Genomic DNA, 25,755 nt, shown 5'->3' with positions numbered 1-25,755 from the left:
CCCCCCCCAGGTGTTCGTGTTGGCGCTGACGTTCCTTGTCCTCTTCCTCGGCAACTTCCTGACCACACTCAAAGTCGTGCACACCAAACTCCAGCAGAACAGAAGCAAGGCCAAGAAGCCGTGAGCCACGGGGCTAGCGCCCCTCGAGACCCTGGACTTTGAGACTGCAGGGGATCCCAGGCGGCGTCCTTGCTGCCCGTCTCCTCCCCAACAGCGCCAGTGACCACTGGCAGCGGTGACCTCAGGGGCCAGTGCCTCACTGGGAGCAGGGCCGATCCCCGGCTGGACAAGAGGAATGTGACCCCAGCCTGTCGGCGCAGTATTAGCCGGCCCCAGCCTTCTATTTATGACATATTTAATATTGCCTGCCCCCTTCCCTAGAATCTGCTGCCCTCCTTCCCCCGCTGCTCTCTTGAGACTGGGTCAGTCTTTCTGGGAGGGGGCGGGGGGAACTAAGCCTCAGGGACCCCCTCTGTTCCCCTTCCTGTCACTGAGCCCGTCAGGTTTGGGCTTCAGATGTGCCTCGCTGGGGCTGGGTTTCCGCTGATCTGCTAGTTACGGAGTCCCAGGTGGGTGGAAGGAAGCCTCTCGGTGTCCTGCGGAGCCTCCCTCCTCAGGCGCTGCTTCTGCTGTAAGCCCCCTGCGGCCGCCGGGGTGTCAGCTCTCAGAGAACCACTGTCCGGTCTGTGCCTCCTCCTCCTCGTGCTTCCTGAGTCTCCTCACTTGCTGCCTGCCAGGGCTTGGCCTGAGGCAGGGGAGTTTTCTGAGGGTCACCACCAGAGGGCACCCCTGCAGTGTTTGGTTGGTTTGAGGGCATGTTTCCCTCCCACCGCCCCCCCCTACAAAGTTTGGGTGCACTCTTGTGGGAGGGGTGCTTCCTGACCCCCACTCCTCAGCCCACCTTCCCAAATTCATGCAGTAACTCAGGGAGTGGGGACAAGATTCTCAGCCCTGGTTGGGACTTAAGCCAGCATGGAGGTCACCCATGCTTCAGGCCTCCCCCCTTCACCTCAGAGGTTCTGGAATGTGGTGGGGAGGAGGGGCGAGTCTGAGCAGGCTTGCTTTGTGGAGGTCATCCTCTGGAGGTCATGGCAGGTCTGCTGGTCACCTCACGTTAGGTTTTCTATCTGTGAAGAAGCCAAAACTTTTGGTTGCATTTTCTGCGTCTTCTCGTATGGGCTTCAGCCGCCCTTAACAACTTACCTAGAAATCTGTTGGCCAGAATTCACAGATGGTGTCTGTAGTCATGCTCTGGCCCTCGAAGGAGTTTAAGTTTTCAAAATATGGTACTTCCCCTCCCTCCAGTAAGATCCCACATGAAAAATCCAGATTTCTACTTTCCTTAGAGAGATGGAAAGACCTAGAAACATTCCCATAGAGTAGCATTTGGCTGGGCTGAGCTGCCTTGTCTAGGGTGGGGGCTTGCTTTCTAGTTTGCCCCACCACTTCCTTTCATCCCTACCCTACTTCACTCATTTGGGTCTCCCATCTGGCCCTTTAGGAACTTGGGTTTGCCCCAGACTAGGAGTTGGCAAACTTCTTCTGTAAAGAGCCAGATGGCAAATATTTTAGGCTTTGAGGGCCAGATGGTCTGTGTCACACGAGTCTGCCGTTGGAGGGCAAAGGCAGCCAATGGATAAATGAATGGGAGTGGCTGTGTTTCAATAAAAGTTTATTTACAAAAATAGGCAGTGGCCAGATTTGGCCCATAGACTGTAGTTTGTGGACCTCCTCTGTCCTAGACCATCCTTTCTTTGTCCACGAAGCTCTGGACTGAATGCTCTGTTGACTCCCCCTAGGCATGGCAGGGCCTTGGGGAACCTAGGTAGGGTAGGGTAGGTTTTATAAGTCTCTTTCTCAGGCCCAGTGGAGGCCGGAGCACTAGGCAAGGCAGGGGGCATAGGCAGAAGATATGAGGGAGGGCAGGAACCACCCAACGCCATGATCTCATATTAGGTAAAGCTGATTCCCCGACTTATTCAGGAACCACCAGCTCACAATCTCTGGGGCACCGACCCGACCTAGACCCCAGACCTTTCGGGAGGTTCAGTGAAGCTGTGCTGGGGGTTAATCAGGAAGTCTCCCAGGAGGCCAGGATGGCCTTGGTGTGTGGTCTCCACACCTCAGCAGCAGGGGGTGCTGTTTGGGACAGAAGGGAGCCAGTGCCATCCTTCTGCAGGTAAAAGAAATCTGTAGAGACCTGACTTGCCCAAGATCACTCAAGAGCCGCTATTACTTTTCATCTCGGGTTTCTGGCAAGTTGTGGCCAGGGTAGGGTCACAGACGCTGAGCAGGGATCAAATAGATGGTCCAGGGAATACTTCTTGCTTTTAGAGAGAGGTTCCTCTCTGCCCTCTGTGCGTCCAGCTCTGGAAAGATGGTGGCCAAGCTGAAGGCTGAGACTGAAGTCCTCTGTATGAGGTGGAGGAGGGAGGGCCCCCATGTCCAAGGCTGAGGCCTATGTTCTTCTGATAGGCCCCAGGCCCACCGTGGTGCCCGAGTTCCTGGGCGGAGGAAGCAAGAAGCTGGAGGTTGTGACCATGCCTATTTCGGGGGCCCAGGGAGGTGGGTGACTTGGGAGAGCAGGCTTGGGGGCCCTGTGGAAGGCTGCCAAGTCCACCTTTATCCACGTACCAGACATTGTTTCTCGTTTCAGGCATGGGCTTGGAGGACCTGTCAGGTGTGCAGAGGGGGAACACACAGCTGGGGGCTGGTTGTGACAAGGGCCCTGAGTGCCGGGGACAAGTGCTGGCCCCAGGATACAGAGGAACCGAGGGCCGCACCCCCACCCTCACCACTATGACCACACAGGCTGGAGGGGAGTGTGTGGTCAGAGCTCCAGCTGGGAAAGAGAGTTCCAGAATGTTCCAAGAGCCTGGCCACAGGCTCCAGACACTAGGTCCTGGAGGTGCCCGACACCAAGTGCCCTTCAAGAGCTGGGGCAGGGGTGGGGTCTGGGTAGCAGCTTGGGCCTGGGGGCCTGGGCCCTGTCAGTTCTGTTGTGAGGGCTGCATGCCCTGCCGGGGGCTGTCAGAGCAGCAAGCAAAGCCGGTGTTGTTTCTGCCGCTGTGCCTTTTTCAGAGCGCTGAGGGCAACCTTGGCGGCCTCCCGGAAGACGTCCTCCACATTCTCCCGAAACTTGGCAGAACATTCCAGGTAGAGGGCGGCCCGGATCTGCTCACAGGCGCTTTGGCCCTGTTCGGGGGAGGGGCTGGGATTAGACCCGGGGCCTCAGGTGCCTCCTGCGCGACCCCACTCACGAATTTGGGGGCTTCCTGGGGCCACGGTCCTCCCCAGGGTGTGCAGATGGGCCATAAGGGCTGGTTTGGTGTGGCCCACAGGCTGTAGCTACTGGGAACTCCGTCTTGGCCTCCACCCCACACTCTCCCCAAACTCAGGCAGAGACGAGCTGACTTCAGCCAGGAACTGGGGTGGTCTGTTGTGTCTGCCAGGCCTGTGAGAAGCGTTGAAGGCCTCAAGACTTAAGGGCTTCCTACATGCCTTTCTCCCCTCTCATCTCAGAAGCACAATTTAAGCAACTGAGCTGGCTATTAGAGTAGAAAGAAAAATACTTCTAACAAATTTATTAATGCCTATTCCTTTTGATTAAACTTTTTTCGTTTTCCTTTGTGTTCCTTTTCTTCTGCCACGCCTCACTCAGAAGGCTGCAGGGTTTGGTCACGTTCCTGAAAGGAGCCCTGCTTTCCAACACAAGCCTGCCCCTCCAGGCCTCTGGGCGATGGGACAAGATGGTGGTTAAAGGCTCAGGCTCTGGGGCCAGAGTGACTAGGGTGGGATCTTGGCTCCAATTCAGGTTAGCTGTGTGACCCTGGGCAAGCTACTTAACCTCTCTGAGTCTCAATCTCTACTCTCTAAAAGGGGGGGTGGGCATGCAGTAACAGTGCCTGCCTCAAGGTAATAAGGATTAAATGAGGTAAGTAATGTGCTCAGGTAAGTGGTCTATTAATATTAATATCTAAAAATTATTAGGGAATTCCCTGGTGGTCCAGTGGTTAGAACTCAGTGCTTTCACTGCTGTGGCCCCAGGTCCAATCCCTGGTTGGGGAACTAAGAGCCCACAAGCTGCTGGGATGGCAAATACACGTGTGCACGCTAAGTCACTTCAGTCGTGTCCTACTCTGCGAATCCATGGACTGTAGCCCGCCAGGCTCTGTCTATGGGATTCTCCAGGCAAGAATCCTGGAGTGGGTTGCCATTTCCTTCTCCAGGGGATCTTCCCTACCCAGGGATCGAACATCTGAATCTCTTACGTCTCCTGCACTGGCAGGCAGGTTCTTTACCACTAGCACCACTTGGGTATATGATTTTTAGAATCTTGCTGCCTTCAGCTTCCGAAAGGTCACTAAGGCACACCAGATGCAGAGGCCAAAGGCCTAGGAGGCTTTTGGCTATGGCTGTGCACGTGGACTCAGGCTCCTCGTGGTGGGTGGGGGAGGGCCCCAGTCACCTGTGTGTAGGTGATGGGCTCCAGCTGGGCTGCCCGGAGCTTGCGCAGCTGCTCCTTGTCCTTCCTCAGGTCTGTCTTGCAGCCAATGAGCACCATGGGGATCCCCCGACAGAAATGTGTGACCTCAGGGAACCACTGTGGAAGGGGAGGGCAGGCATCAGGGCTAGGGCCTCATCTGGCCCCACTTCCAGAGGCAGGCGGGGCTGGGAGCCGGGGCCTCACCTTGATGAGAACGTTGTCGTAGCTAGTGGGGTTCATGACGTCATAGCAGATGAGCACAAGATGGGTGTTCTGGTAGGACAGGGGCCGAAGCCGGTCGTAATCTTCCTGCCCTGAAACCACACAGCAGGTGGGGGTCAGGGAGGTGCCCCTTACTTCTCCACCCGAGTCCCCTGCCTGGGCTCAGATGGGGTAGGGGTTGGGGTCTCCTAGGCAATTGACTCTGTGTCGCGGCCTCGATTTCTTCAACTGTAAAACAGAGGAGACAGCCCACAGTCCTGGACCTTAGGGAAGATTACACGAGATAAAAGCAGGGGCTTCCCTGGTGGCTCAGTGGTAACGAATCCGCCTGCTAATGCGGGAGACCCAGGTTTGATATCTGATCTGGGAAGATCCCACATGCCTCAGAGCAACTGAGCCCGTGCACCGCTTTAACCATTGAGCCTGTGCTCTAGGGCTTGGGAGCTGCAACTACTAAAGCCCACATGGCCTAGACCTGTGCTCCCCAACAACAGAAGCCACCACAGTGAGAAGGCCACGTGCTGGAACAAAGAGTTGCCCCAGCTAGAAAAAAAAGCCCGTGCAGCAACAAAAACAGGGTCAAAAATAAAAGCCGTGCGGTGCTCCTGTAGTGCTCAGAGATGGGCCTGGCTGAAGGGTCAATGCTGGGAAATAGTTAGCACTCATGTCGGTAATGATCACCACCCCTCACTTCCGTCTTCATCCCTGATGCTCAGGTTTAAGGCTCAGACTCTGAAGAAACCGAACCCTTCCCCTCCCGAGGTTTCAGACCAGTGGGGTTGGGTGGGCCCAGAACACTGCAGTTAACCATGGAGGGTGCCCTTGCCCCCTGCAAGCTGAGAGGGGCATGGCCTCTGGTTATACTCCTGTTGCCATTCTGGCCCATGCTAATAGGAGGATGGGGGGACTGCAGGAGGTGACAGGCATTTGCCTGCCTGGGCCCACCCAGCACTGGTTGTCAACCCTGCACCACATGACTCACCAGGGGAACTGATGGCTTCTGATACATCAGCCCCTCCCAGCACCAAGTGAATCAGGACCCAAGCTTGGGCTTGGGCAACAGTGGGCTTGGTTTTTTTCAAAAAAAGACCTCATTTAGTAATTTATTGACAGTTTCAAGCTTACAGAAAAATTGCAAGAGTGCCAAGAGTTCCCTTACTCCTTTATTCACTGGGGCCTCACGTTTTGTCCACTTGCTTTATCTGTATATGAACACTTTAAACCACGTGAGAAGTAATTGCAGACCTTTGGCTGGCTGCTGCTTCTCCCCACCCCCACCGCAAACTCCTAGAGATTTCCCGTGTGGTTTTTCTAAGAACAAGGACGTCTTCTCACTTACCTCAGTACAAGTATGAAACTCAAAAACCAGCACTGAGACTGTATTCTTCTAACCCAATCCACTAACTGTTCGGATTTCACCAATAACGTCCTGCAGAATTTTTTTCTGTTTCAGAAGCAGGCCTGGGATTACACACTGCATATGGTCCCCATGGCTCAGTAGGTTTTTTTTTTTTTTTTAATTGAAGGCTAATAGCTTTACAGAACTGTGTTGGTTTCTGCCAAACATCAACATGAACCAGCCATAGGTATACATATGTCCCCTCCCTCTTGAACCTCCCTCCCTGGCTCAGGAATTTTTAAAAACTCCCAGAGTGAGAAGTGAGAGTCTTTCAGGCCCAGGGGCAACCCCCGGCCACCTCTGCAGAAAGACTCAGGCAGTGACTTCCTTCCAGGGAGCACAGAACACCCAGCCCAGGAATCCCCACCCTGTCCTTTAGCCTGTGGGTGCCAGGGTGACACCAGCCTACCCTCTGACCCCTGCCTGCCCAAAGCCTCTCAGGACAAGTGGCCTCTCCGGAGAGCACAAACAGGCCATGTCCTGCTGGTGATGGCACAGCTGCCATCTTTCCCACTGGCTCCCCATCAACCCAGGGACCCCTGACAGTGTGCAGTGGCCGAGAACCCAGCTCTAACGATGGCTGGTCTTGGAGGACTGTCTAGGCTGTCCTTCAGCCCACATCCCCTCAACCCCAGAGAAGGGATTAGGGATAGTCTGCGCCTGGCAGACTCGGGCCCTCCTGCCCTCATTGCCAGAAAGCAGGAGAAATCCTTGTAAGATGGTGGAAAACGGGCCAACATGCTGCTCTAGCCAATCTCCTCCCCTTTCCACACACATCCCCAAACTATCCCCTCTCCTGAACTCTGTGAACATCTTTCTAGACCTGCACTGTCCGATAGGGTAGCCACCAGCCCCACCTGGCTACTTTAATTAATTAACATTAAAAATTCAGGTTCTCCAAATGTAGCACTGGCTACATTTCAAGTGATTAACTCATCCAAGCCACCGACAGTCTCCTGCATCGCCTCCTCCCGTGCCTCCTCCTCAACCCACTCTCCACCCGGTGGCTGAATGGACGGGGTGGGGTGGTGTGTGTGTGTGTCTGTGTGTATGTGCGCACTAAATCGCTCAATCGTGTCCGACTCTTTTCGACCTCATGGACTGTAGCCTGCCAGATTCCTCTGTCCATGGAATTTTCCAGGCAAGAATACTGGAGTGGGTTGCCATTTCCTATTCCAGGGGATCTTCTCAACCCAGGGATCGAACCCAAGTCTCTTCCCACCTTCTGCACTGGCAGATGCATTCTTTACCACCGTGCCATTTGGGAAGCCTGCGCCACTTGGGAAGCCCCTGAATGGATGGTAACAAAAGTAAAATCATGCCCCTCCCCTCATCTGAAACACCTTCAATGGCTCCTTACTGGTCTTCGTGGAAAATCCAAGACTCTCCCGGTTATTGACATGACTTCCAAGCCTACCAACCTTGGCTTCACCCTCCTCCCACCTGTGCCCCTAACCCCCATTCACTGCGGTCCAGTCTTGTTGTTTCTTGAACTCATCAAGCTCTCATGTCACACCTGGAATCCTTTTTTCTCATTTCCCCATCATTTGCTTCCAAACATTTTAAACATTCACTCACCATCCATAGTTATTTCCTTTATCAAGATAATCATCTCTGTACCTCTGCTTATTGATAATGCCACGTTATACATTACAGTTTTTTTTCTTTTGTCCACAACCCATGGCTTGTGGAATCTCAGTTCCCAGACCAGAAGTTGAATCTGGGTCATGGCAGTGAAAGCTCAGAATCCTAACCACTAGGCCACTGAGGACGTCCCCTCACATACTTCTTACAGGGCCTCTGCCTCTCAATGATTAAGAAATCTTTACACCATGGACTTCCCTGGTGGTCCAGTGGTTAAGAATCTGCCTGCCAATGCAGGGGACACAGGTTCAACCCCTGGTCCAGGAAGATTCCACATGCCTCGGGGCGACTAAGCCGGTGTGCCACACCTACTGAGCCAGAGCGCCTAGAACCTGTGCTCCACAACAAGCCACAAGAAGCCTGCACACCCCAACTAGTGAGTAGCCCCTGCTCGCCACACCTAGAGAAAGTCTGTGCCAGCGATGAAGACCCAGCACAGCCAGAAAATTAACTAAATTTAAAAACTAAAAAATTTTTTTAAAGAAATCTTTACAACAAACATCTGATGTGCTAATCAGGGAACTCCTGAATCCTCCTATTTGCATATAAAGAAACATGAGCCATGAAGTGACCCCCCACCCCCACCCCGGAGGTCACGGAATCAGAGCCAGGCCTGACTCCAGGTTCATTCAGTTCCAAGGCCAGCATTCCTTCTGCTGATGCACAGCAGTGCTCTCTTCTGCTCGGTAGTACGCACAAACCGGTTCGAGGCCTAACACACACTCTGATTCCCCTTAGAAACACGGCAGAAGACAAGCAGTTATGAGACGGGACTACTGCGTGCCGATGTCTGTGCCAACGTCTTCCCCACCTTGCCCGGCTGACTCCTCAGAGAGGCCCTCCCTCACCACGCCAAGTCCGCTCCCACCCTGTCTGGCCACAGTCCGTACTCACATGTTTATTCGTTTACTGCCTGTCCCCTGGCAGACTGTAGGCACCCAGAGGGCAGGGACCATGTCTGTCCCTAAACATCATTCCTGGCACCGGGTAGGTGTCCAGTCACTACTGGCTGGTGGGCTGTCTCGAAGTCGTTCAACTCTTGTCAGATGCAGCAGGGACCAGGGAGGTGAGAAGGTGCCCTTGGGCGGAGCAAACTGGGGCCTGAGCTGACTGCAGCAGGGGGCCGAAGTCAGGCTGGTAGAAAGAGGAAGTCAGACCAAGCCTGCTCCTGGCAAGGGCCTCTCCCTTGCTGTTCCCTCTTCTAGAATGCTCTTCCCAGGTAACAGCATGGCTCACTCCCTCCTTTCCTTCAGGCTTCTGCAGAGATGTCACCTCTTCCTAGAGAACTTTCCAGACTGCTTTGAAATAAGAGTGTCCTTTGCCATCTGTCCCATGACCAACTATGGCTTTAATTTTCTTCCTAGAAAGGACATCACTACCCAACATCATTTTTTTTTTGAGGGGGGAGGTGTTCCCTATGAGTACATGAGACCCTGAGATGCCAGCCATCTCTGTACACGTCACTGTTACATCAATGGGTACACACACAAGCTCAGTAAACATTTGGGGGACTGAAAGAACAAATGAGCGGGTGAATAAAGTGTAATGATCATTTCTGTAGCTTTCAGGCTTGCAAGGGCATTTCATTTCTATCACCTGTGTTAAAGTTTTTTTTGGCTGCATTGCTCAGCTTGCAGGATCTTAGTTCCCCGACCAGGGATCAAACTTGTGCCCCCCCCACCCCATCCTGGAAGGATGGATTCTTAATCACTAAAGCATCGGGGAAGTCCCACCTGTGTTAATTTAAGCAGTCACCCCAGGAGGGAAGCTGGGTGGGGCAAATTCTTCCTGTTAGGAGCCCATGTGGCTGGGGGTGATTTCAAGGTCATAGACAGGTTTCCTGTGAGCTGAAGCACAAACTCAGTCCCCAGTTCCAAGGTCAGCTGCCAGCCCAGCCACTGTAAAAACTCCAATCCTCCCAGGAAGGCTTTCAATTGGGAATTCACCTCTGGACCTCAGTTTTCTCATCTGTGAAATGGACATGTGAGGAGTAGCTGGGCCTGTGATAATAATAGTGAAAATGGTTAGTGTCAACAGTATTTATCGGCAGTGCTCACTCATCACATGCCAGGCCCCGTTCAAAGCCTTTTGTATGCATAGACTCATCAATCTTCACTATGATTCCTCACTATCGGCTATCGGGTTTTTGGGGGGTTTTTATTCTTTTCTTTTTTTTTTCTGGTCTCATCACATGGCTATGTGGGATCTTGGTCCCCCAACCAGGAATCGAACTCAGGCCATTGGCAAGTGAAAGCTCAGAGTCCCAACCAATGGACAGACAGGGAATTCCCACTACTGGCTATTGTTACCCTCAATTTACAAATGCAGAAACTGAAGCAGAGAGAGGTGAAGTGACTTGCCCAACATCACACAGCCAAAAGGAAGGTTCGTAAAGGATAGAGGACCATAGGGAGGGCTACTGGGTTGCTCTTCTCTCAGGGCACTCCAGAGGATAGGAAGCTGTCCTTATTCTACAAGCCCCAGCCCTGACCAGGTGAGGAAAAGGCTGCCAACAAGGGAGGAACTCTGGGAGAGGATGGGTAGCCAGCCCAGATCCTAGTACCTCCTCTGGGTTGCCTTCTTGGCTTGACTGTGTCTGGCTCAGCTTCCCCAGGGGTCAGTATGCAGGGACCAGGACTGCAGAGGATAGACTTGCAGGTGCTGCTGACATTGTTTCTTTGGGAGTGGAGTATCCTGGACACCACTCCCCTATGAGTCAGGGGAACCAATATCCATCATGTTCCACATGACTTATGTTCCATGATCTTGGCACCTTCCCTGCCTGGGCCTCAGTTTCCTTATCTGGAAAAGGGGGTGATAACCCTGTCCTTGATCTTGGAAGTAAAGGACTTGTAAGCTGAGCAATGCTGGCCAAAGGTGTGGTTACTATTGAAACAGAAACTCACAAGGGACAGAGGCCTGGGTAGAGGATTCTAACCCCAGATCGTTGGACCCACAAACTCTAGGGGGCCTCCCAGCCACAGGTGATACAATGACCTTTCTCATTTACCCACAGTGATTCACAGGGGCAAGTCATCTGTCCAGAAGAGATGAACAGGGTTCCACTCTGGCCTCTGCAGATGGGCTTTCGTGGTTAAAAAAAAGCCCCCAAAGGCCTTCCCTGGTGGTCCAGTAGCTAAGACTCTGTGCTCCCAAGGCAGGAGCCCTGGGTTTGATCCCTGGTCAGGGAACTGGATCCCACATACCACAACTAAGAGTTCTCACGCTACAACTAAGACCCAGCACAGCTACATAAATTTGAGAAACAAACAAAAGGCCCCGAGTTATGTGCAAAAGGATGCATTTGCTTCTGGCAAGAAAAGGTTTTCTGGGCCACGGTGCCGCTTGAAGCTGCCTATCTTCCTGAAGCTGGTGTGCTGTGGGGCAGAGGAAGTGAGGCGAAACTCTTGCCTCACGCAGGGCATTTCCTTTGTGGGAAGCTCGGCTGTGGCAGGTATTGTGTCGGGGGGCATGGTCTCTAAGGTCTGGTGCTGCATTGAGGAGAGGGTGTCCTTGGAGCCACAGCAGTCCCCAAATGTGCCAGAGGATACCGACTGGGCAAATAATTCCCAGCTCTGGCCAGGGTGTTGGTCAGGGTAGGGGTGCAGGCAGTGTGAGAAGCGGAAGCTGCCAGAAGAGGAACCCACTTCTGTATTAGCGCTGCTGGGGCCTCCCCAACCTGTGTTTCCTCCCCCGGAGAAAGGAGTGGCTGGTGCTCGGGTGGCCTGGGCCTGGAACTCAGACCACGCTGCTCTGACTGATCTGCAGGGTCAGCTCACCCGCCTCTGGGGCTCCTGGCTCTGAGACACCCGAGTGGTCTGTGATTCCTGTCTTAGCAACTTGCTTTGCCCTCCACTTGTCCTACCGTTCCTGACTCAGGTTGGGAAGGGGCCTGCAGCTCTCCACCTCCCAGGGCAACTCCACCCTGCCCCACCCCTGGGCCCCACCCCAAAGCCCAGATAACTCTGTCTCTGGCTGGTGTCTTAACATCCCACCTCGCCCCACATCTCCCTCTCTCTGCCCAGGAAACTTCAGACTTCACCGCAGTTTCCGGCCTCTGAGGCGGCAGATGAGCAGCTAAAGCAATGAGTGCTTACAGCTCCTGCCCCCTTCACCTCTGAGCACAGAGAGCTCCGTCCCCCTCACTACTTCTCTACAGCGGTGTCTGTAACTGCTTCCACCGGATAGAGACAAGCAACCAGACTGTCCTCCCACGCAGACCCCTGTGGGCAGGGTCCTGGGTGTGGAGAAATTTTGCCTCCCAGGGGCCACCCCATCCCACAGCTCTGGGTACCACTGGTTGGTTGGAAAGATGCTTTCTCCTGTCCTCCACCCCTCACCTTGGGGTCTGGCCCATCAGGTTCTAGAACCTTCTACAACAGCCTTTACAGGACTCATCTCCACCTTGGCCACTCCCTTCACCCTCTCAGTCTCTATCTTCCTCTAGTTGGTCACCTGGCCATCTTTTCTGCCACTTTCTCCTGATATCTGTTGACCCCAAAGGCAGAGACCAATCTCACCATCTTTATCACAAAGGACCTTCTCCAGAGATCTCTATGTACCCAGGATTCTTCTTCACTTATTCATTCCACAAACCTTGCTCTGGGACAAGTGCTGTGCTGGGCACTGGCATGTGGAAGAAGAATGACCCAGCCTTTCCTTCACGCTCCTCTAGATAACGGGGCTTTCCAAGACACAGCAGGACACTCTTGAGGGAGTAGCCACATCTCTCCCCACCAGAATCCCTCTCCTGAGCTGTCCCACTGATTGTAAGGCCAGCCTACTTCCCCAGAACACTAATGAGAGGTTCAAAGCCCAGGTCTGCTTTTCTGCTGCCTGGAACAGTCCTGCTGGGAAAGCATGAGTCGGGGCTGGCACAGAGCTCTGCAGGCCACTGGTTCAAAAGAACAGGCTTGGGGTCGGGCCTGGGCCTGAATGGCAGGAGGATAAAAAACTCCCAATAACACTCAGTGAGCTCTTTGGAAGAGGCAGACCCTGTGCTAAGCACTGTACATCACATGACATTGTCATCATCCTCACAGCTATTTTAGCCCTGTTTACAGAGGAGGAAGGGGCTTCCCAGGTGGTGCAGTGGTAAAGATTCACCTGCCAATGCAGAAGACGCAAAGACATGTTCGATCCTGTGTTAAGAAGATCCCCTGGAGAAGGGTATGGCAACGCACTCCAGTATTCTTGCCTGGGAAATCCCATGAATAGAGGAGCCTGGCGGGCTACAGACCATGGGGTCGCAAAGAGTCAGACACAACTGAGCACGCACACACACACAGAAGAGGAAACTGAGGCTCAGGTGTCCCCAGGGACATACAGCCATGAGAGCTGGCATCAAAGCCCAGGTCGGACTCCAGAGCATACGGCTGGAAGCTGTGGGCAGGTCACCACTGCCCTGGGTGGTCACTGCTTCTGACGATTGAGAAGACGCTCTCCCCACCCCTCCGGCACGAGCTCTTAGTGAAAACCCTGCCTTACACCAAGCAGAAGCTTGCCAGAACCTCTTCATGACAATGTACTCTGATAAGTCTTTGAGCATCTTCTTCCGGGTTAAGGGAGAAAGACCAGAAGTGGTCCCAGCACTGGGTCTGCTGGGGGAGGCTGTGGTGAACAGGGAGCCCCAGGGATCTAAGTGGAGAAGGCCTGAGGGGAGAGGAAGGAGGAGCTGGTTCATTCCTTGCTCTGACCCTCCCTGCCCCACTAGCCCTCCACCCAGAGCGGAGTTAATGAACCTCCCCCTACCTGGGTCCCTGTGAAACTGAAAGCGCCCCAGACACACCACTGCTCTTGGGGCCACGCCTTTGGGAATTACTCAGCCACCTTTGGCTTTGCCAGTTCAAGGGGCTGGCCCTGTTCTGGGGGCGGCACTACACGGTGTTCATCCAACAAGAGAGGTTCCTTAGGGGCCACTCGAGGGGGGACACACCCACAAAGTCAGGAATACAGAAGGACCTGGGTCTGGGAGAGCCCCTTTCCCGAACCTTTCCAGGGTGGAATGACAGATGCTACTGGTTGCCTTATGGAGAGGTGCACAGTGGGGTGGGGGATTTTGGTCTCATCCAAGGGCAGTTGGAAGACTTCACTTTATACAGACAAGGCTTGGCTGACAGGGCACCTGACGACATGGTTCCACACAAGTCATTAAACCATCACAGAGGCTGGGTGAGGCCCCAACTGGGGATCCTAACCTTTGCTCCCCAATGTTGATTCAGCCCAGAGGGGAGTCGGGGCATGAGGTAAGCTCCTCGAGGGTACCAGCAGCAGCAGTGTTACTGGAATCTTCCCATTGGCTGTGCTCCTCCCACCATCCCCCAACAATAGGGACGCTGAAGACTGTGAGGGGATCTGCACCAATACACTTGTCTTGGGAGCTGCAGGTGGCAGAAAGAACCTTATTTTGGACCTACATCTCCTAGAGCTCTGCTCCTTCTTCAGCGCCAAGAAGAAACAGAAGTGTAGCCACAGAGTCCGAGAACCACAGGCTCAGAATGACAGACCACAGAATTCCAGAGCCAGGCCCCACAGTCCATGGAATCCCAGAAACAGGGGACTCGGAATTTATAGCTACAGGGCCCTAGAGTCTCAGGACTGTCAGCCACAGAACCCTGGCGTGACAGGCTCTGATCTGAAGCCCAGAGTATTCTACAAAATAGGACCCAGAAATGCAGCCTACGAATCCTTAGCAGCAGGGGACTCAGAGCAGCAGCCCACGGAATCTTAAGAGACCACAGCATGTAACACACGACATCCTGGAACCTTGGTAAACAGAAACAAAACCCACGGTTTTCTAGAACCACAGGAGAGGAACGACGCTGTGAGCCCTCAGAACATCAGCACTAGGAGGGCAGCGCAGAAGCTCACCTCTTTCAAACACCCTCCTTTTACAGATGGGGTGACTCTGTCCGGCTTCCAGCACCACCCAGCCAGGCGGTGGTGAACGGGTTCCCAGCCAGCTCCTCTCGAGGAGTGACGGGATGTCGGGGTCCGGAGAGGCAGGAAGGCGGGCGAGATGGCCCAGCGCGGGGATTCCCCTCAGGGGGAAACCCTGCAGGCGGACCCTAGGACCCTCGCCGCCCAGACGCACTCACCGGCGGTGTCGTAGAGGTTCAGGGTCACCTCCTTGCTGCCCACGGTCACGCTGGCTGTGTACTTCTCGAACACGGATGGGGCGTAGTGCTGTCGGAGAAGGGGTCATGTCGGTTTTTAAGGGGTGCAGCGGGTGCCCAGATTCCAGCTGGACCCCCACCCCTACGTTCCATCTTCAGCCGATCTCGCTCAGCCCCACACCCCTACTCTGCTGGGCTCTGGAATTCCCGAGGGGGCGCCCCTGGGTGACGGCCGCCTCTTCGTAATCAGGATGCCAGGGACCTGGGGTCCGGGCTCGGGGCGCAGGCTGAGGTCCTCCCGTCGCCCCTCGTGGTCCCAAGTTCTTCCCCCAATCCCGCCCCCAGCCTACCTGCCTGCAGCCCCCCCGGCGAGCCTCACCTCGGGGAAAGAGCCCTGGCTGTACACCATGAGCAGCGAAGTCTTGCCGCAGCCGCCGTCGCCTACGATCACAATCTTCAGCTCCTTCCGGCCGGAGCCCGGGGCGGCGGTTGCGGCCGGGGCCGGGGCCCCAGCAGCGTCCATAGCCAAGAGCCGGCAGCACTGGCAGCGGCTCCCCGGGTAGAGCGCCGGGGTTGAGTGATCGGAGGCGGGGTGGGAACTGACCCAGGGGCGGGGCTAAGAGAAGCCCCGCCCTCGGCACCTCCTCCGCCAGGCAGCCAACCGGACTGACTTGTCTCATTCCCAGGGAAACTGAGGCAACTGAGAAATGGAGAGCTCGGCGGCAATGGCAGCTCCCATCTCCCCTGCGCATCACTGTGCGCCCCTCACCGGCAAGATCCGATCATTTCCGCCTCTTCCCGCCCGGCATCCTTGATTGGCAGGCTGTCTTCGGGCAGAGAGCCTTTGATTGGCCGATTTGACCTCCCCATTGGATCGCGTCCTTTTGATTGGCAGGATGTCCCCCAACACGCCGGTTTGAAGAGCCTTGGTCTCAATCGCTAGGAAAAAGCCCCCACCTGCGCCTCGCCCCAGTTATATGGCCTTGGGGAAGTCCGCTCTGACTGCAATTTCTCCCAGAAGGTAGCATCGGCGGTGCCCAAGATCCTAGCATGAGGGTCAAGTCGGCCCACCTGATCGATCGGGCCGTCTGGGAGTCCGTGTGCGGGCTGGGGAATAGCAGTCCTGCTTACCTATCACCCCACCTCCCAAAGGTGGAGGTCTGGCGCCCTCTGCCGGGCGATGGCATCGGCGCGGCGACTTTGGGAACAAGTGAACAGACCCAGAACAATGTCCGCGTGGCCCCAAACCACGCGGGCGGGAGCCTCTTTCTAGCAAGGCCCAGAGGCGTGAGCAGAGAAAGACTCCATCGAGGAGGGGACAGGAAAGGCCAGGATAGATGTAGTTGCGACCAGCTGGGCCCCCTTTGGTCCACTTCAGACTGATTACCCCCACCTCCACCAAGACAATTTGTTTTTTTTCCAGACAGCAGAAATACCTATCCTTCTCAAGCTGTTTCCCTAACCCTCCTACCCCATGACCACAATGGCTATTTGCTGAGCATTTACTCTGGATGAGCACTCTCAGGGAGGCTGGCTGAAACCACCCTGCCCCCATCCCTCCTTGCACTTTGGGCTGGGCTTTGCACAAATTAGGCCAGTGGTCCGGAGGTGCAGAGGGGTCCCGAGGAGCAGGTGTGTGCCAGACAGGCACCAGGGCATGGTTAGGTGAGAAAGCAGGGTCTTTCCCAGCTAGGATAGGATCTCTGATAATTTCCTCAGAGAAGGGCTGGCAGGACTCAGGATCTTCTTGCCCCCACCCCGAAGGCTCCCCATTTCCAAGCACTCAGCAAGGATCAGGTAAAGTTTATTTCCAGAGGAAGTTGCCAGCCTGGCAGTTCCATAAATGCCAGGTCAACGTTTTCAGCGGCTGCAAGGCATAATCTGAACCACCAGATGGCAGCAGAGACTGCCCCTGGAAGCTTTCACAGAGCACAGACCTGGGGAAGAGACAAGCCCAGCTCCAGGCTGTTAAGAGAGCCCTCAAGAACCCCTAGAAAAATTTACAGCGATTCATTCATTTTTTGCAATACAAGTTTATTGAGAGGCAACTGTGTTCCTGCTTTTGAGGAATTCAGTCTTGGGGGAAGCAGTCTAAAGGAGTCTGCAAGATGTGAACTATTTAGACCAGAGCCCCTGTGGGATTCTCAGAGAGCTGGGTAGTTAGTACATGAACTAAGCTTGGCAGTGCTGGCAGGAAGGGCCAATGGAAGTAGGATGGGCACCCAGCTTGAGTAAATGCATGGTGGCTGGAAAACCCCATCAAGTTTGGCAATGGCTGGGGCGTGAGAGAGGCAAGATATGGCTGTCAAGGAAACCAAGGCATAGACCATGGAGGCCTGGCTGCCAGGCTCAAGACAGGAGTCAGACACAGGCTCTGAACAGAAGAGCCAAGCCAAAGCTCTCTCCGGTGACTGAGGAGGAGCTGTGATTGGCTGGTGAGGCCATGGCTGGGGCCATCTCTGCACAGGGGCAGCCTGGTGCTGGCAGGAGAAGAGGGGAAGAGCATCCCTCAGGAGACGCAGGATGGAAGACGGTTTTGAGAGAGAGGGGAGGACCACTTACCTTTGAGCCAACTGCAGGCTTGACCTTGTATCAGGGATCCTGAAGCTCAGGGAGTGACTGGGAGAGTAAGACTGCCTCATCTGGGAGGGTCATTGGGAGAATTTACTTAGAAGGCTCATCCTACTCTGAGCAAACTGTGGTAACTGCTCCAGCCTGGAGGGGGAGTCCACTTGACTTTCCTCAAAGTCCTCAGACCTGAGTTTCTACCTTTTCTATGAAATGAATTTCAACTTACAACAAATGACATAACACAGAGCCAAGAGGAGGGAAAGTGGGTCTTCCCAGCCTGGCCTGGGCCCAGGCAAGACAGCTGACACTGGCCCCAGCCTGCCCACCCACCCTGCCTGGCCAAGAGGTTGGCGGAGCCCCAACCCCACCCTGCAGGGAGCGTGTTTGATTTGGACCTGGCTCCAGTGGTGGTGCAGGGGCTGGCTTTGTAGCTAAAAATACCCAGTGGCCAGGCCAGCTGCTCAGAGCTTCCTCAGAGGCACTGGGCCAGGGCAGGCCAGCTGAGGCACTGCAAACGCCCACAGGCCCACGGAGCCCTACCCCCTTACCTGCAAGACAATCTGAGGACCCAGGCCATTCTTCTCTTCACCAGGAATTCCTGGAGAGATTTGGGAGGAGAAGAAAAAAATTCTTTAACCTGGTTCTTCCCACAGAACTGCTGGGACACAGAAACCTAGAGTTGGCAGGTAAACGACTTGTGTTCACACTTAGGCCTAGGGGCTCTCCCAGTGTTAAGTCGTTCAGCCATGTCTAACTCTTTGTAACCCTATGGACTGTAGCCTGCTAGGCTCCTTTATCCATGGGATTCTCCAGGCAAGAATACTGGAGTGGGTAGCCATTCCCTACTCCAGAAGATCTTTCCAACCCAAAGACTGAACCCGGGTCTCCTGCATTGCAGGCAGATTGTTTACCGTCTGAGCCACCTGGGAAGAAGCCCTGGGTGTCTAGTGAGGCCAACTGACCCCAGGAGAGAAGTAGGGCCAGATACACTTCTGTCTTATGAGGTCAAGGTCTGGCCAGCACAGATCAGGACAGGGAAGTGAACAGCAACGCTATGGGTTCCACTTCCCTAGTGCCTCGGGAACACTGTCAGAAGTCACTGCACACCTGAGGGGTCATCCACCCCGTGTGGGACGGAAGTTAATGGAGCCATCCTTAGGTCCCGGAGATGGGAGGTGGCCCAGGGTGGCCTGGGGGATCAAAGATGTCTCTTCCTGTGCTAGGGCTCTCCTCCAGGCTTGACATTTGGTAACAGGGCTGGGGGAGTGACTGCCAGAGTAAAAGGGCGGCCTTCATAAAGCCAGACTCAGAAACAGCTCAAGAGGTTATCCGCCAACTTCCCCCTCCTGGTTCACAAAGGGAGACCACTAGTCCTAGAGGGGCGGGATCTTGTCGAGGTCACTGGGCAAAAGGGGACAAGACAGCACTGGACCCAGGCGGCCTCTGAGATGGCCGGGTGCCCGCCACAGTCCAGGCAGACGCCGAGTTTCCACCCAGAGGGTCCGAAAGGTCGTACTCCACACCGCGCCTGTTGGCCGACGGGCCGGAAGGGGCGGGGCCCTGGCGTCCAGTAGAAAGGCAGGTCCGGCCACCTCCCAGCCGCCCTTCCGCTGGCGTGGCCCTCTCCAGGCAGGCTCCACCGGCTGGGCGCCAGGAACGCCCCGCCCCGAGCTCGCTGGGTGACCGGTGGGCGGGGCCACCCTCGTGCGCAGGAACCTCCGTCTGAGGACCGATAGGCTGCCTCGCCCCTCCCTTCACCTAGGAGGTGAAACCAGCATGTGGACAAAGAAATTCAAGAGGGAGAAAAAAGGAAAAAGAAGCGAGAAGGGGGTACAATCCTTCCAGGTCTTCCGGACACCCCTCCCTCTCCAAGAATCACAACCCGACCCCAGGGGAGCGCCTCATTGTTCCCTAATTGGTCCGAGGGCGGGTGTGGAGGAACTGGAACTGGCTGTAGCCCTTCAGGCTGCTGCTGTGAGGGAAAGAGTTCAATTATTTAACCATCCAGTGTCCACGGGAGGTAAAGACCCCTGCTCCGTGGAGCCCCAAGGACTCGATCAGAAAGGATGGAGGACACCCTCAGGTGGCAGAAACATCACCTGAGGATCGAAGGGAGTTGAACGAACACATCAGTGGCAGAGCAGAATCTAAACCTTAGGACTGGGACAAGTGTGGAACTCGGGAAGAGTCTCATAGTATAGGATATTAATAATCTAAGCGTCACCAGCTTTTACAAAGTGCTCACTCTGGGCAGGGGAAAGGGAGTCTAGTGCCCAGTGTAGGCAGCTGCACCCCCTTCACCCGAGCAAAGGACAGGATGGACCAAATCCAGCTTATCTGGGATAAGACCCTCCTGCGGTCAAGACTCGGCAGCCAGAAGGAACTACGAGTACCACGCTGGCTACTTTCAACCAGACAGCTTTGCCGGCTCCCGGGCAGTGATGCCAGCAGACAGCTGGCACGGGCAAGAGACCAAAATAACCCAGACAGCTGGGGCCAGGGGGTGCCACGGACACAGGCGCTGGGCTGGAAGTCAAGACACCTGGAACCTCATTCTGACTGCCCGTGGTGGCCTCCTGACCTTGAGTGAGTCACTTCTACTCTCCCAGTTGCAGGGGGGGAACCGCTAAATCAGGACCCATTATGGAACAGCCTGTGGACTTGAGGAAGGGCCACCACCCCAACTCACACACTGGAGGAAAAACAGTGCTGGCCCCCAGCCGGCAGAAAGTCAGTCTTCCCCTCTGCCCAGAGACTTGGCCACATGCTATGGGGTGGGCTAGTGGGGGAGGAGCCTACAGATAGCCCAGCCACCTAGGAATGAAGGCCAACTATTATAGTGAAGCCAGAACATGAGGCCGGCATCCCTTAATCGCACTTAATCTGCCCTCCACCCTTTACAGCAGGCTTCATTATCATCACTTTACACAGGAGACTCGCCCAAGGTCACCAGCACCCTGGAGAGTCAAGCCCACAGCTGCCTGACCCACAGCTTCCCTTGGTGAAGCACCAACACTGCCCCAGCAAAATTTCTGGGTCAGGCCCTAAGGCTCCCTCAATCCTCAATTCAGCCCCCAACACTGAGGGATGGGATAAAAGTGAACAGAGCCGATCAGACTGGGAAGCCTGAACCCAAAAGGGGGGAGGCTGTGCAATCAGCAGGGACCCAAATGGTTCATCAAAGTAATCACAAACTAGAGCTCACATGGGGGAGGGGTCAGAGATCAAGGGCCACACTATCTCCAGCTGTGGAGCTTCCTGGAGATCAAGAGAACAGGAGAGCCCTCTCAATCATTGTGTGTTAGGAAAATGAGAGTTGCCATTACTACGAAGCCCATGACTCTGCAACAAGAAATGTGGTCGGGGCTTCAAGTGCACAAGTTCAGGTTCTTTCAACACCCCAAGGTGTTACTCCGCACAAAGGTTCTCAAAATGTGTCTCCACTAGGCAGCCATGAGCATCACCTGGGAAATTTATTAGAAATGCGAGTTCCCAGGCCCCACTGACTTAATCAGAAACTCAAGGATGGGGCCTCGGAGTATTTTAACGAGCCACCCTTGTGATCGGATGCACACTTTGACAATCACTGACCATTTGTGCGGATGGGGAAACGGGCTGAGAGACTGCGCTGCTTACGCAAGGTCACAGCAGGTAAAACGGCTAGCCAGGTTTCAAATTCGGGTTTGTTCAATTCTAGAAAGGACTTTGAGGGGGAGGGGGCTGGGTGAGATGGAATCGTGGGAATTTCCTGGAAGGAGACGAGTCAAGAAACCTCTTTCTTAAAGAAACCTGGCCCAGATTTCAGGTCCTTCTGTTCTTCACCTCCCTAGCAGCCAGACATTAGAGAGGAAGAGGCCAGTTTCATACAATCACCCCACACACCCCCGATGCGGGCCGGAAGGGAGGGCCAGCGCTGGGTCCAGTTTCCTGGCAGCCGTCTGTGCCTTTCAGAAGAGGCATCCAGGGCCCTCCCCCACCACAAAACACACGACTGGGAAATACTCTCCTAAGTGCAGCCTCTCCTATGCTGCTAAATACGGCAGAGAATTGCACGCCCCAAACTCCTGACAACAGAAGCTGACAGGCGGGAATGGATGGACCAAGCAGGCCCAGCAGGCAGCCGATTTCACACAGTCCCACACATCTGTGTGGGGGAGGGGCCGCAGAACCAGACTAGCGGGTTTGGGGTGCCCGCCCTCCCTGGGCGCCAGGCCAAAGCCCCCCAAATCGCCCTCGCAGGCGGGGAAAGGGCTCACACCTACCTTAATGTGAGGACTGGCAGAGTCAGACTAGACCTGCTTCTGCTGTCCAAAGGAGGGCGGTCCACTCTGGGGGTACCGGGCCCCTTCTCCGGTCACGAGCCTAAAGGGAAAAATGGGAGGTTTTTTTTTTTAGGGCGTCGATGGCCACAAACCGGACAGGATCTCCTATTGGGAAGAAGAGCCTTACAAATGCCGAACCCCCTTCCCAGCTGCCAAGGCGGCCCTCACTCTAAAATGGATGGGGGCGGGGGACGGATGAGTCACGAAGGTTCAGCCGGAGCGCGGAGCTGCAGGAGGCGACTCATCTGCATTTCCAAAGGCCCGCCCAGTCTGCATCCCCTCCCCCAGGAATGGCCGGAGGTGCGAGGGTTTACCCTACAGCCCTCCGCCTCGGGGGATCCCGGGGAAGGCCCGCTCGGCTTTCCCAGGCCCCAGCCCCCCACCCTACCCTCCCGAGCGCCGGTGGCCAGCACTGCCTTCATGGCCACCTCGGGACATCGGGGGCCTGCGTGAAGGCCTCACGCACAAAGCAGGGGACAAAAGGGGGCTCACCCGCCCCTCGGGCTCGGCTATCAAAAAGGGCGGTTAGGGGGCCAAACGTGGGCGCCGAGGCTCGAGTGGGCAGCAGGGAGGGCCTGAGGTCAGAGCAGGGCCGCGGGGGGAAAAAAACGCCGCAGCCTCTAGAGCAGCCCTTCGGGGTCAGGGGGCGGCCTCGAGCGGCCCCGTGGCCCTTTGCTACTGGCTCCCGGACGGGAGGAAAGAAGAAAGGCCCCGCCCGGGAGCGAGGCCTCGTGCCCGCGGGGGCTCCTGAGTAGGGCGCGGGGTTTAGGGAGGCTCCGGAGCCCGCTCTCTACGTCTAAGCTTCCCCGGGCCGGGGGCATATCCCCAGGCGGCGGCCTGGAACACGGGCGGCGGCCTCCCCTCCCCTTTCCCCCCGCTCCGGCTCCGCCGCCTCCTTCCCTCCTCCCGCCTGGCGCGCGGCGGCCGCCACCGCCCGAGCCGCGGGCGGCGCGCGCGAAATGGCGCCCGTCTGGCCGCCTCGCCCCGCGGATGCGAGCGCGGGAGCCTCAGCGCGCGACGCCCCCCAAGGCTGGCGGTCCCCAAAACGGCCTCGGAGACCAATCCCCGACCTGGGGCACTGTGCCCCGCAGACTCTCAGGGCTCGGCCCGGCCGACGGACTGCCGCCTGCTCCGGGCTCCAAACGACAACCGGGGAAGGAGGAAGGAAGAGAGCGGCCGCCATTAGCCACCGCGCAGCCCGGCCCTGGCTCCGGCCCCAGCCTCGGCCCCAGCCCAGCCGGCGGCTCTGCTCTGAACCTGAAAATAAAACTAGTGTTTGCGAGGGAGGAGCGAGCGCGGACGGGAGCACAGGCAGCGCTCGGGCTGCAAAGCGGGAGAGATGCTGCGTCATGGTGCCAACATGGACGCCGGCCTTTTGTCCTTTTTGCTTAGGAAGCGCAGGCGCGCCCAGGAGCCCCGAAAAGCCGGCTTCGGAGGGCGAGACCCCCACCATCAAAAGGAAAAGAGGCCTCAGGCCCGGAAAGAGAGGCTTCCTCAGCTTTTGTGACCCCCTTCTCAAAGCACTTCAATTTCTTCTCCCTATCAAGGCTCAAACCTAGAAAAGCGAGGGGAACTAGCGCAGGCGGCTCCATGGATGCCCCAAATCGCTGGGGAGGCCTTCCTCTTGCCTCCTGGGCAAAAGGGGCAAAGGGTCTGAAGAGCCCTCCTCGTGCCCCCAACCCTCCCCGATCCGGCTGCCAAACGTGAAGCTCCAGAAACCTCCTTCTCCCCTCAGCTCCTAAACATTTGCAACGCTTGGCCTTCTCTAAAAAACATTTCCTCGAAGGGGCAAAGACACTTTTTTTTTTTTTTTACTTACCGCTCAGCCCGGTGCCATGGAGTCTGGAAGATCAAGCTGGGAGGAGGTTTTGGAGGTGTTATTGTGGGGAAAAAAAAAATCTTTTAGGGAGATTGTTTAGTTGGAAATATTTGGGGTAATGGTAGTGTCTTTTTTTGTTGTTGTTACCTTTTTAAAGTTACACTCTCATGGCATTTTCTGCTCCTTCCACTTCTGCAAACTTTCCAGGGTTGGGTTGGCAAAAGGCGGCTTCGCTGAGGACTGTTTACTGCTCTGGATATAGCAATGGTGTGACCGTCATTAAGAGACAAAAGGCGAAAATACACAGTCAAATCAAACAAAAGGCAAAAGACGCACCGGCCATCCCAACTACCATTAGAAACTACCCCCGAGTTAACGATGGTGTTTGGCTCGAACCAGCTAGGACTTGTTTTCCAGTTTTAATCTAGTTTCCTGTGACGGCTTTAGTCTCTTGACACAAAGAAGTCTTCCTTTCCCTCACAACCCCCCTTCCCCAACAAAGACGAGAAAAACAGTCTGTTTTTCTTCAAATAGATCGATTTTCAAAAAAAGTGTACCTGTTACGGGGAAGAAAGCTAACTAGCATTTATTGCTGTAAACATTTTCAAAAGTTTAACACCTAGCTTTATAAAAGCAAAATCGTCTAAAAGCATTTTAACTGGCTTATGCTAGACAAGAGCGACAAAGACATACATGCAGATGAAGGTTCAGAAAATTAAGGACATCTCAGCAACATTAACATGAAAACTGCACTGCGTAAGGACAGAATGGATTGGGTACTTACAATGTAAAAGGTTTTTAAAAACTTAAGAGTAACGACTGCTTACAGTTTTTTGTTGCTGCCATTTCGCTAAACCTAAAACTATACATTTAAAACATTACCTTGTTAAAAAGAGAGAAGGAGTTAATAAGATGGCCAGTTTTAAGTGTTTAATAGAGGAAACTATATAAAAATTTATTGTTCAGTTAAGAGAATACAGATTAAGACAGCTCCAAGCTCCCCCCACCCACCCAAGAAAAAAAAAAAGAGGAAAAAAATTAAATATGTCATTTACTTAGGTTTTTTGGAATTCAAAATTGTTAACTGCTGACATTAATGGTGTGCTATGACCTAGTTATACAAGACAAAGATGGATTCCAAGTCATAAGGAAAAATCCAGATCTTTTTAAAGTCTTCTTCATTCTTCCAATTTTGAGTCCTTTAGCTTGTTGACAAATGTTAAACACAACACTGAGGCGTCCTGAACGGGATGGTGGAGTCAAAGGAAAAACATTCCCCATTTGCAACAAAGGAAAAACCCACTTGGCCATTTAATTCCATTGCAGAAAAATGGCTCCCCTCATCTGTTGGCCTCTCCTTGGTGTCTGATGAAGGATGTTTTGAGATCAGCGTCTAATAACTCAAGCCCTATAGAAGCCGCGCGCTGATTGGCTGCCGCGCCCGGCCGCCCTGCTCCAGCCAATTACCTACCCACGGCCAAATTACAAACCCCGAAAAGAGCCCCAATATGAAATACACTACCACGAAACCCCAGCGAGGCGGCTCCCTCTCCTCGGCCGCCAGAGAGGAGAGGCAGAGGGGGCTGCAAACGCGTCCTCGCGAAGCCCGAGAGCCTCGGAGTTGAACTCACAAAATGGAAGCCGCGCGCTGATTGGCCGCCGCCACTCCCGGACCTTTAATAAAGAAAGGGGAAGGAAAGATAAATGCAAAAAAGGGGGACTCGTTCCTCCGCCGGTGGCTGGAGGAAAGGAGGGGGGGTGCGGAGGGAGAAGCATGTGTTCACGACAATTACAAGGGCACTCCTCTCCAAAAATAAAAACAGAAAGAAGCTTCTATCACCCAGGTCCAGGCCAGGGCTGCTTCCTCCCAGGAATGTAAATGCTAATTTGGTTAAAATCCTGGTTTCCCCTCCCCAGCTCAGCTCCGGGGGGAGGGGGTCGCGGGGCAGAAGAGGAAGCCGTAGCCGAGATACCTCGATTGCAACTCGTCTGGGGGCCGCCTTGCCGCCCCTCACGGCTCCAGGCGTCTCAACACACAATCATACACACACCCCAAAACCAGCCCTTTCCCTTGGGCCCCCACGCGCCCACCTCCGGTCTTGGCAGTTTGGAAACAGTTTTGGAGGCCCGAGGCGCAAGCCGCGGCGGCCGCGGCTCGGAGGGTAGCCCCAGCCGCG

At 55.0% G+C, this 25,755-nt stretch overlaps 2 protein-coding genes across 2 annotated transcripts in view; one reads left to right on the top strand and one right to left on the bottom strand.

Moving 5' to 3' along the window:
- The window catches only part of TMEM120B (transmembrane protein 120B), a 43,168-nt gene extending 41,483 nt beyond the window's left edge, over positions 1-1,685 (top strand). The window contains exon 12 of the mRNA XM_069557808.1: positions 11-1,685. Within this exon, the coding sequence (XP_069413909.1) occupies positions 11-124 (114 nt within the window). The 3' untranslated portion in view covers positions 125-1,685. The remainder of the gene's footprint in view (positions 1-10) is intronic.
- Positions 1,656-24,525, bottom strand: RHOF (ras homolog family member F, filopodia associated). Its single transcript, XM_069557819.1, has 8 exons — positions 23,726-24,525; positions 21,700-21,799; positions 17,986-18,035; positions 15,246-17,508; positions 14,849-14,936; positions 4,691-4,800; positions 4,469-4,603; positions 1,656-3,195 (listed from the first exon to the last, which is right to left on the bottom strand). Exons 4-8 carry the CDS (start codon positions 15,387-15,389, stop codon positions 3,031-3,033), a joined length of 642 nt encoding a protein of 213 aa, XP_069413920.1. The 5' UTR covers positions 15,390-17,508; positions 17,986-18,035; positions 21,700-21,799; positions 23,726-24,525; the 3' UTR covers positions 1,656-3,030.
- Positions 24,526-25,755: the final 1,230 nt, after the last annotated feature.

This window comes from Ovis canadensis, chromosome 17, assembly GCF_042477335.2.
Source record: "Ovis canadensis isolate MfBH-ARS-UI-01 breed Bighorn chromosome 17, ARS-UI_OviCan_v2, whole genome shotgun sequence".
Lineage (NCBI taxonomy): Eukaryota > Metazoa > Chordata > Mammalia > Artiodactyla > Bovidae > Ovis > Ovis canadensis.
Note: the sequence above shows the minus strand (reverse complement) of the source record. Positions and strands in the feature narration are given on the sequence as shown.